Genomic DNA, 12,174 nt, shown 5'->3' with positions numbered 1-12,174 from the left:
CAAACTTTTGGCCTGTACTGTATATATTTCTTGAAGCTGCACTTTCATATGGCTCTTTGTAGTTTTACTTATTTATAGCTAATGTACTTGCACTTACTACTTGTTGTCTGGAGTTTGCACCTTCAAGGTTGAAAGCACTTAATTGGAAGTCGCTTTGGATAAAAGCGTCAGCTAAATGACATGTAATGTAATGTAAAGGTCAACTTTTTTTTTTTTTGCTCCAAAACCAGGAAACATCTGTCACCGTGGATACTTTCAGATTACGATAGCTTGTTAAGCTTTTATTTTCTGTTTCCCTGCAAATGCATAAAATACTGAGAGCAATCACTCTGTGCAATAAAATAGATGGTGCATTCTTTATTTACTTTATTTTTAACAACGTGTGTATTGCATTTTCTCAAACAAAGAGCAGTAAACAGGAGAAGATAAGAGCATCAACGATTTTTTTAAAAGAAGTTACAATCTCACAAGACCAGTCCCCCCACTCTCCCATAGGACAAGGGGCATCATCATATATAGACAGTATATAGATTTTTATTTTTTAACAGATTGAAAGGTGCAGTGTAGTTTTGTAACGTAGATAGAGATATTGTCTTGGTTACTTTTATTTCACAGCAATCAAACTGAAGATTCTGTGATATTGAACCCACCATAAAAAGGCAGTGGGGCCAAAGTGTAGCAAAGGTTTAGGCTAGAGTTTCCTTATCTTTTTGGCTTGAGATTAAATATATCCAACAAAGCAATGTCTTCTTGCGGCCCCCTTGACAGGTTAAGGCCTTGATTGTGTGCATTAGTTGTGTTTCCTTCTCAGATTGCTTCATTTTTTTTTAGAAGCCTTGAGAGGTTAGCCTCGTGAGATCGTCCTGATCTCGCGAGCTCCAGTTTTCCACTCGCAGATCAGTCTGGCATCTTGAGATAGAGAAAATTTGGAGCCGTTCGCCAAACGACCGACCAATCAGCGTTGGTTTTGAGGCGGGTTTAGGTGTGACGCAACGATAAGCGACTGTTCAGTCTAAACAACATGGCAACTTCCACGGATGAGATGAGTGTAGCTATCGCGCAAATTTTATCCAAAATAGAAAGTATTCCTTCATTGAAAGAAGAGCAAAAAACGGCACTGGAGGCTGTTTTTCAAGGAAGATGCTTTTGCTCTTCTCCCGACTGGTTTCGGCAAGAGTTTGATCTGATTGGTTGATTTGGCCCGTGGTTTATCCAATCAGCTAACCAGTATTTTCTCCCCTTCCCAAAAGTTCTCCAACGGAAAGTTCCCAGATGGATATGCTGAGCAAATGCGAAGCAATCCATCTGGCGGAGTCAGGTTATTAAGAGGTGACATCCAATATTTCAGATAAAACTGAGAGAAAAGTTAAAAAGGAAAAACATAATTCAACATATTTTATAATATATTTTACATTGATATGCCATGAATTATCTTGTGAACCCCACAGATTGATTGAACCCCTGGTTGAGAAGATGCGGATTAGGCTACGTATGCATACATCACCAAAATAATATTTTAGCAGCGAGATGGAATTTCCTATGATTCATATGATGCTGAACACCTGTATTCGCCATGAATTCAGGGTAGTGGAGGATATCAGCACTGGTGTAGACTATGTAAAGGGTTTTAAGTAGCCAGGGTGCTTTGGGATGGACGTTAATGTGGCACACATTTCACACAAATGTACAAATGGATGCAAAGCGGAGATAGAAAGTGTGCAGAGGCCAGAATGAGATTGACCTGTGGATAGGCCAGGTTATATATATATACTGATTGGGCTCTAAAGGCATCATAAGCTGAGGTGTGTTTAGTAAAGGGAGCTTCTTTGAAAGAGCTTGGTGCTTTCATGTTCTTCATTTGTCTTTGTTTCTTTTTGAACTTTAGATTTCCAAACACCCCCTAAACGCCCTACACAGGGAACTATTGTGTGCTTTCAACCAACAGGCAATACAGTAGAGCTCAAATTGCCATAAACCAGCTGGACGCTACTGTGCAGTACCTCCAATATTTGTTCCTTGGTGATTTTCTGTGGTTGAGTCAACACGAGACCTTAATATTTTGTTCAGCCATTCTCTTACCTAAACCCATGAAAAGGCCTCCCCTTCTGTGTCAACAGCTGGAGTTTTTAAAGTCAATGGAGTTTCAGTCACTTCTATCCAGTCTTCGTGTTATTACAACATTTACATAACACACTGGATGGCTTTCTAGTGCTTGTGGCTTGTAAACACAATTTGCACTGTTGCTCTTAGTTTGCTCCCTGGCAGATTGGAAGCATATGTTTCCTGAATGTTTTCGCCAGGTCACAGCAGCAGCAGCAACCTATCTACTAAACCTCTGGCAGTGACTCAAGGAAGATGTACCTGAATGCATTGAAAGCTTTTATTTCCAAGAATCACGCACTTCTAAGTTGCAAACAGTGAGGTTAGTTGAAGTTGTGACAGGCTCTCATATTCAGTGCCAAAGGTTTAATGCCCAGAAATGTCCCAAACATTCAGCAACAAATGTGTACTCATATAAAGAAAAACAGAGTCAGATGCTGAGTGCCAATGGACCATAAGCACTATTTGTGTGGAGTGATGTAAGGATAGATTTATGTTATTTCAAGGGAGGCAAATACAGCCATTTCTCAGATTGTTTTTGCTATAAAATGATGATGCTGCTGCTGCTGCTGCTCCATGGTGCTCTGAAAAATCTGGGAATGACAGTTTTGGGCCGAGACACAAATAAGTATTTCACTCATCAGGAATTCAGTCAGATTTATTGCAGTGAGCGCTCTGGCACTCCGACTGGTGAAACACAGTTTAAATTAAGTAGTAGGTGAGTGCAGAGAGGAACATTCACTTTAAGAGCTCTATAGAGCAGTAGTCCACTTCCAGTCAGACAGGAACAAAGCCCAATTAGACCTCCTGAGGAAATCACAGACTGCTCCTTATTGAATCTGCAATAAGATGCTTCATATTATTTTAAATACACCGGGAGAGATCAGCTGTCTGGGTTTCAAACTCATTTATAATGATTCAGTACCCATTTGAATTCAATCCACATCCCTCTTGCGAGTACTTATTATTACTGAACATACTTTCAGTTTGAACTCTGGAAGTTTAAACAGTTGCACTTTCTTGCCGAAAGCATAATGGTACAGATCTCGTTTTGTAACCTAAAGTTTCACATCAGTTGTAAGATAAGGAATACATACATTACTAATGAAGTGGTGTTAATTTAGTCAGCTATTTTTAGATTTTGTTTTAGTCCTGAAATCAAAAGTCTTTGTTAGTTTTGGTCATATTTAGTCAATTTCATTCTTTTTAATCCTAAAACACTAGTCCCGACATTTGGTCTAGTTTTGGTTGATGGAAACACTTGACATTTTAGTCATTAAAAGATTAGCTGAAAAACATGCTGTCAACATTTTAGTCAAGACCAAGAATGAGCATTTTAATTAAACTTCACAAAGCTGCTTTCAAATAACATTACACTGAAATTAGCAACAAAATGACTGATGGTTATAAGATTAAAAATGCAGCTTTGCAGAGAGGGTGTTTGGTCTGATGTTGTGAATTTAAGCAGTACATCCAGGCACTAAACATGTTTTGATTTGCATATTAAGTTTGAACAAACACAATTCAATAAAGGAGGCCCCTGGGTGACTGGAACATATGGTCTTTACAAATAGACACCAATTATAAAGACAGTCCACAACAACAACAACAGACTCCTCTCTGATTGTGTCAGAGGTGCCGATTTAATTCTATAAGTGTTTACAATAAGTAATTGTGCACTACCATATATACCAAATAGACTTAATTTAGCAGCAAGATTAATAAGATACGACCTGACTATTAAATGTGTTTTACAATTATTTTATGCAGGCGGCTTTAGCATGGATAGCATGTCAACAAATCCCAGGAAAAGTTCAAAATCCTACAATGAATTGGTCCTATCTCTGTTCCATCGAACTCCAGTGTTCTCCAAAACGTAAAAACATTGAGGCGCACTGTGACACGTTTCTTCATTACAATGAAGAAACGTAAAAATACGTAAAAAAAACAAAATAAGTGTGTATTAATCTGTGGCTAAAATCCTAATAAAAGCTAATTAATGCATTTACTCCTCTTTGGGTACCATTTTCAAGAAACTAGAATGCCCTGTTTCAGGACGTTTCTGAGCTGTTTAAAAACGTGAAATTATATATTTGTGACCCATTTTTAAAGAGTTATGTCTTCAGAAAGAGCAAATGGGCTTGGGGCTGAGAGCCACAGTGTTGAGAAATGGACTCAAATAGTTGATTTTGGTCTTTTCATGGTAAAATAGAGAATAATGCCAGCTTTATCCTTTAAATACAGCATTATTCTACCAAACGGATAAGTAGCTCCTGAGCTTATAGTGTGAATACACTTTTGGTTCATCATCGAGCCAACAGAGACAGCAGAATACTCAGAAAAATATTTAATCATCATATTCACAGCACATTTACATGAATATTCACGTCCATATGCCATTTTAACAGCAAACACAGCCTCACTAGTCTCCAGGCAGTTAACTGGTAAAGTGATCTAACTGATGTCCTGCCACTCAGGAGGGATTGTGTGAGAAAGTGTATAAATAGATTCACAGATGTATCATATAATCTTACTGTGTTTTTTTAAATGATCCCATTGTTATTTATTGAGTTTGCAATATGTCATGCTTTTGTGCCTATGTATTTCAGGAGCTGATCACCACATTATACATTGGCTTTCTGAGCCTGATCTTCTCATCGTACTTTGTCTACCTGGCAGAGAAAGATGCAGTCGACAGCAGCGGCTCCTCAGAGTTTGGAAACTATGCTGATGCCCTGTGGTGGGGAGTGGTAAGAATATGTGTGTGTGTGTGTGTGTGTGTGTGTGTGTGTGTGTTTTGGGGGGGGGGTGTAAGATGGTTGTAAGGGGCTCAGTTAAAAGTAAAACGATTTTTTTCACCATTGTTAGACCAGGGCCCCAATATTTACATGTACATCAGTCTTGGTCCAGTCTAGGTTGACCAGACCGGTCCTGATTTTGAATAGCTTGTCCCGAGTCCCGACAAAAGCCTGTCGGGACGCTAAAATGTCCCGGTTTACACCAGGAGCGGCGTGAGTCGATTTTTCCGGGTCTTCAGCACCGAATGTTTTGAGTGTACCCCTCAATGTAACTTTGTCCAGTTTATTTTTCCGAGGCGAATAGAACAGGCAGCTACGTGCGGGGTCCGACCATGGTGTATTTGTTGCTATCACCTAGCAACCATCTCTATGTGAGGAAAGCTGTGAAAGCCGGGTGAAGTTTTGGGAGGAGTCATAGCCAAATCAGTCTAATACATTGATGCCATCAACACAAAGTTTAGGAGCGCAATACTAATGATTTAGTTTGAAGTTCCTGTGACGTGACGTTTCCAGTCTACGGTTCAGACTCAAACACACGGACCTCTGAACCAGACTTGTGGGTCTCTTAGTGTCCACTCTCTCTGTAAAATGCTGGGCAGCCTCAGGTTTATGGACGCGATCAGCTGTGGACCGTTCTCTTAATACATCCACGCTGTGGACATGCTGCGGCAGATGTGTTGCGTTTGTGCTCCGTGTATTTCTGCAGTAGTTTCGGGTTTTCAGGTTTTTGGATTACAATCTGTGTTTCTCTTTACATAAAGATATTTGCAGCATACACTGATTCAGAAAAAGGTAGAAATAGGTGCATAAAAATTCACCAGAATGCAGGAAATTAAGTGTTTAATGCTCCAAATTTTCAATAAATCATTTTAGTTCTTTTGGTGTTATTGGAATAAATAACACTTCAAAGAATCTTTTTTAGAAAAATCTCAACATAAATCTCACACTAAACTGAAAAAGGCTGTTGCTGCAATTTTGTTAATTTTACCGGAAAAAACACTGTTATTATTAGATGAGGAGCCTACGATCAAAATAATGAAGCTACTGTCTGTGTCTATGTCTGGCCTAGGCTGGCACATGGTTTTAGCTCTGGGAAATCTGGTCACCCTAGTCCAGTCACTATTGTACATGTCTCATATATGAAGGATCTGATGAGGTGTATTGACTGTGTTCCTTTTGTAGAATGTTGAATTCATTGATTCATCAAAAAAAGAAAGTTTGACATTTTGGGAAATACACGGGAGATAAGAAGATTCCATTCTCATGTCTGTACGATAAATATAGAGCAGTGGCCAGGGGACTGTAAGCTTAGCTTAGCATTAAGACTAGAGGCATAGGGAAATCGCTAGCCTGGCTCTGTCCAAGGGTAAAAGCACCTCTAAAGCTAACTAATTAACACATTATGTCTTTAATCCATACAAAAAGCCTTGTGAAAAACAACAACTTGGGGTTTTATTGTGCCTGACTATTTCTTGGCCAGGAGCAGGGGACAGAGCCAGGCTAGCTGTTTCCCCCTGCTTTTAGTCTTTATGCTAAGGTAAGCTAAGCTAACCACCTGCTGGCTGTAGCTTCATGATTAACAGACAGGCATGAGAGTGGTATCTTTCATGTCATTTAACTCTTAGCAAGATGCCGAATAAGCATATATTCCGAAATGTTGATTACCATTTTAACAAGTCTACTTTGGTGATTAAATACATTTCACTTAGGCCTATTTTCATTATTTGTGTAACTTTGTTAAACTAAAATGTGATGATGTGTGATGATGAATGTAAAAGTACTTACAGCTTTTACATTCATCATCACACATCCTCACATTTTGATCAGACTCTACAGAATTAGTATCTTACTAGCATTAACAGGGGGGGTTTTTTTTTTTTTTTTGGGAGAAAAGAGGGTGTTTGGGTTGTGGGGGGGGAAAAAAAAAATTTTTTTTTTTTGGGGGGGGGGGGGGGGGTGGGGGGAGGGGGGGGGAGAGAGGGGGGGGGGCGCAAAAAAAAACAAAAAAAAAAGGGGGGGAAAAAAAGGGGTAAAAATGTATTTTCAGACAATAAGTCACCACCCACTCTGCTTCTTGGGAACTTCAGGGACTCTGATATTAAAACACACACACACAGACACACATACACACACACACAGACACACCTACACACACACACACACACACACACACACAGCAGAGTCATAACCACTTCTTTCATATAAATGAAGGTTTATTTGCAATATTGCAATAGCGCTGGGTACTCGCAGTGCATGAAGATGTAAGTAAAAGTCAGAGGGGTGAAAAGGTCAGAGTTGTAGTTGGACGTTCAGGGAAAACATAGGCCTCATGCCCTACAGCAAACACAAATAAATGTAGATTTATCAAAACCAACCAGGGCTGTTTTTTGGGGTCAGTTCACAGGCTGTGTCCGAAATTGCATACCATGCACTGCATACTGAAAATGTATAAGCTCAACATACTTTTGTGTGGGCTATAATTTTTTAACGTCACTTCCTGAGAGCCTCCTTGCCGGTTTGGGATGCGTTACCATGGCCCTGCCAACCTCAGCTCTAGCGCCATCGCCAGATAATGCTTAAATTACTGAAAAAGGTAAGCAACCAGACCAACAGTTGCATGTGACAAAATCACAGATTTTTAATATGTAGAAATGTAAATTGAAGCGTTATTGACGTTACAGAGCTGCCTTGGTTGCTGTCTGTTTGTCTGGTTTGAACGTTGTCGTTAATACTGCCATTGCATTATGGTATTCTTATGCCGGCGTAGTGTTTGCATTTTGTAATATTTCACCAGAAATAGTATGCAATTCACGTACTATTGGTTTTATACTAAAGTTTCGGACATACTAAAAATTCTCACATACTGTTTTCGCCTACTAAATAGCATGTTTGTATGGAATTTCGGACGCAATCACAAATCATTTACATATCAAGCATGGTGACCAATAAAAAATTCACAGCCCACGAACAATGTCCTTATGAAGCTGTGTAAGAAGTTTTTTTTTTTTTATTTCAATATTTTATTAGCCATGCTAGTGACATGGCTCTGGGGATGTCAATGTCGGTCGGTGGGTCGGTGGGTCGGTCAGTCGATCAGTCGCTCCATCACTTTGGTCCAGACTGAAATATCCGTTTGATGGATTGCCGTACAATGTTAGACAGATATTCATGGTCCCCCAAGGATGCATCCTACTGACATTTTTGGTTTGGAGTGAAATGTCACAACTATTGGATGGATTACAATGAAATTTGACATAGACATTAAAGCTTCAATCAGGATGAACTGTTATAACTTGGGCGACTTCTTATCTTTTCCTCTAGTGCAATAGATCAATTTGCTTATGACTAAATAGCTGCAAAACAAATAACATTCTCATCAGCCTCACCTGTACTCAGGGGTGTTGGACCTGGGGGTGGAAATGGGACTGAGTACCCAGGGCCCTCATGTGAGGAGGGCCCAAAAAGATGCTAGAATGAATAGCTGTGGATGCGGGGAGGGGCCCATAGAGAATGCCTTTCTACAGGGCCCAGAATTTTGTACTACGCCCCTACCTGTACTTTGCTAATTATCAAATATTAGTATGCTAACACGCTACGTTATAATAGTGAACAGGTTAAACATTATACCTGCTAAACATCAGCATGTTAGCATTGTCATTGTATGTATGTTAGCATGCTGAAGTTTGCATTTACCTCAGGTCAGACATAGACACAGACAGATTAGACACAATTTTGCCAACTGCACACGTAGGCCTACTGCTCACAACATAATGGGGTATCTCAGTTAATATTCATGCATTTTCTTGGTACGTAGCCTACATATCTAAGAAATAATATTAAAAGACATTGAGTGAGTTTCGTGTGGGACCAACTTTATTTTTCAGAATTAAAGCATTCTTTTGGAAAATGAACCCACCAAACTTGTGAAAAACTTTGTGAAAAGGTATTTTTCATTGCATGGCACTAAACGAATTATTTGGAACTGCTGCCACAGGCTTGAACTAAACTTATGGTAACACTTTACGGGAAGGGTACATGAATTATGAATTCATGCATGAATTAATTCATGATTTGTGCATTACTTCATTCCTTTATATCTTATGAATCATCAGGAATTGACATGAGTTCATAGCCTCTCATTCATGACCTCATGCATGAACACATCAACTAAAGCATTAGGTAAGGTGGGTACATCATTATGCACAAGTTGTGTTCAAATCAGAATTTGCGCAGTGATTACCACATTTTTTTGCAGAAAAATAAATAATCATGATCATGCTTAAAGGTGCAATATGTAATATTGTATGTAATACTGGCAGCTAGCGGTTAAAATAGTTACTGCACTACCAATTCAAAATACTGGAGAGTCGTTTCCCCCGCCCCCTCCTGCCCAGACTCGAAGTTCACGGGGGTTGCCATGCTGAGACCGCAGCATTCACAACAATGTTGCTAGACGCTTTTCTCACATAGCCAGACATTACTCCACAGCACAGCGGAGTAGCTAACGTTAGATGCTGGCTATATTGACAGTCATAAAAGCCCGTGCTCACGCGGAGCTCTGTAACCAACTGACAGACAAACTTTTTCGGCTTAAAATTACAGTATGAACCGCTAAAAACACAACAACCTCACCGTCCTCTCCACACGCCAGTCAGGCACACTTCCTCGGCTTAGAATTACAATACGAAACGCTAAAAATACCACTACCTTGCCGATGGAACACACTTCATTGGCTTAGAATTACGGCAACAATCGCTAAACACACTGCAAACTCACAGTCCTCTCTTCCCAATTTACAGCCCCCCTCTCATGGCTTAAAATAACTCGCCGTTGTCGGCTCCAGCCGCTGAACTACACGTTGTAAACAGCCATGGGCTGCTTGCCTGGTCCTCCCGGTAACGTTAGCAGTTAGCAGTGTTAGCATGGAGGCGTTAGCTATATGCTTACCTGTTCAGGAGGAAATAAGCCAATTCTGCGTCCTTTTGGGATCTAAGCTGTCTCCATCTTTCAAATACATCTCCAATATTTACCAGGGGGTTGTTACGTCTCTGGTCACGCAACTGTTAGAAACATGCTGTTTTCTTTTTTTTAGGTCGGGTAGAATGTTTCTCCGTTGATCCTGTTCGTTTGTGTGCTGCTTTCATGGCTGTACTACCGTTACAGCTGTAGCGCGCTGGGTTTACGTTTTTACAGGTATATCTGGCAACCCGGCCTGGCTGTCAAACTGGGCAGTTGATAACAACACACAGATCAAAACATAATGCCTTCAACGTGGGAATGGTCATGCGGTTCCTCTGGTCAGTCCACGTGTTGTTCATGAGCGAAAAGATCCGCTCAACGGGAGCATTTGTGCCCGGTTAAAACCCTTTCGCTGTCTATGGTTAAAAAAGAAGAGTCATTGCAACAGTGTTTACAAATTTACATTGTAACGCTGGCTGCATAGATTATGCAGACGCAGACCGCTACGATTGACTGACACACACACACACACACATTGTTAAAATCACACCCTTGACGCTTTATTAGTCTTTCTACAAAGGTTTAGTTAATGATCAGGCTATAATAAGACCACGTCGGCTATGTAATCGCTGACAACTGGGACAATTTTATACCTGTTGGACATTTTAGCGTGCCGACAGGCTTTTGTCGGGAATCGGGACACGCAACTGAAAATTGAAAATCTGGTCACCCTACTCTTAGATTCAGTTCACGTTCAGGAAGTCAAGTCTCACATCCTCATTTTTGTGACTTACGTATATTTCAAGTATGTTTCATGTCTATAGATGTTTGGCTGCTTTTTCTCTCTTGCAACAGCTATTAACCAAATGCATTGGGACAGCGGTGTTAGTATTTATGAAACTGCCAGAATTAAGCTTTATGTAATAATTCCCATGTTTATTTTCAAAGGTGACAGTGACTACCATTGGATATGGAGACAAAGTGCCACAAACCTGGATTGGAAAGACCATTGCATCCTGTTTCTCGGTCTTTGCCATTTCCTTCTTTGCTCTGCCTGCAGTAAGTGCAAATATAAATTGCTGAACCATTTTTTAAACTATACTGTACTGTTTCCTTCAGAGGAATTCCTACTGAACTTAATGTCGGATTAGTTTGGTCTGTTAATGTATTACAACAACACAAAGTGCCTAATTGAGGCTTTAGTGTAGCTATGATTGACGTGTAAACCGCAAAACCATTAACAAAGGCTCGCACATGTTTTATCAGCCAATGCAAAGATTTGAAAGGATTACAGTTAAAGAGTGTTAAGAACTTACATACGTCACATACATATATACATAATTTCATAATATACTTAAGTGCTCTAAGGACCTTGAAAAGCCCAACAATGGCTTTAAATTGTACTATAATTCTCCTGCTGCCGCTCACAGGATAACATTAGATATTTATAATTATCGTTACTGAATATCTGTTAGTGTTTTAGTGTTAGTGATTTGATTTAAAATCTTTTCAAAACTACTTAGTTAACTTTAGAAAAAGATCATAATTTGGGTTCAAATCCATACATAGTATGTTACATTACTTCACTTCCGCTTATGTATGTGACGCAGAATGTGACATTGTTCCATTTGTTCTGTTGTTCCGTAAAGTAAAAAAGAGACTCAATTAAATTGTATTTATAGTATCAAATCATAACAAGAGTTATCTCAAGACACTTTACAGATAGAGTAGGTCTAGACCACACTCTATAATTTACAAAGACCCAACAATTCCAGTTATTCCCCCAAGAGCAAACATTTAGTGTGACAGTGGTGAGGAAAAACTTCCTTTTAGGGAGAAACCTCGGACAGACCCAGGCTCTTGGTAGGCGGTGCCGGTTTGGGGGTGTGATGAACAGCGGCAATAATAGTCACAATAAAGATAATGTAAATTATGACTAGAAATAGTAGTTGTAGTAGTTCATGGTGTAGCAGGGCACTGCAGGACGTTACAGGGTGTAGCAGGGCATACCAGGGCGTGGAGCAGGACCACGGCGACAGCCGCAACCGTGATTTAGGTGCCACCCTAATCCAAGGATAACTGCTGGGCGAAAAAAAAACATAAGGACTCCTCTCGTTATTTACTTTTATTTTGAAACACGACACAAACCCTGGTCTCCTGTGTGAAAGTCCTGTGTTTGATTGACCCATCCACCATCCCAACCTCCCTCCTTACGCGTAAATTGGCGCTCTAATACTTTGTCACCTTATTCTATACCATGATCAATTATTAAATGATTCTTTGGTTCAATGTTCATAGTGTAGTGTATACGTTTTTT

General features: G+C 39.9%; 1 protein-coding gene across 3 annotated transcripts in view; it reads left to right on the top strand.

The window, feature by feature from the left end:
- The window catches only part of kcnq1.1 (potassium voltage-gated channel, KQT-like subfamily, member 1.1), a 52,320-nt gene that overhangs the window by 17,896 nt on the left and 22,250 nt on the right, over nt 1–12,174 (top strand). For all 3 annotated transcript variants that reach the window (XM_039794096.1, XM_039794095.1, XM_039794094.1), the window contains exons 6-7: nt 4,710–4,850; nt 10,806–10,916. In XM_039794096.1, coding sequence (XP_039650030.1) covers nt 4,710–4,850; nt 10,806–10,916 — 252 coding nt within the window. The remainder of the gene's footprint in view (nt 1–4,709; nt 4,851–10,805; nt 10,917–12,174) is intronic.

Source organism: Perca fluviatilis, chromosome 3 (genome assembly GCF_010015445.1).
Source record: "Perca fluviatilis chromosome 3, GENO_Pfluv_1.0, whole genome shotgun sequence".
NCBI classification, from domain to species: domain Eukaryota; kingdom Metazoa; phylum Chordata; class Actinopteri; order Perciformes; family Percidae; genus Perca; species Perca fluviatilis.
Note: the sequence above shows the minus strand (reverse complement) of the source record. Positions and strands in the feature narration are given on the sequence as shown.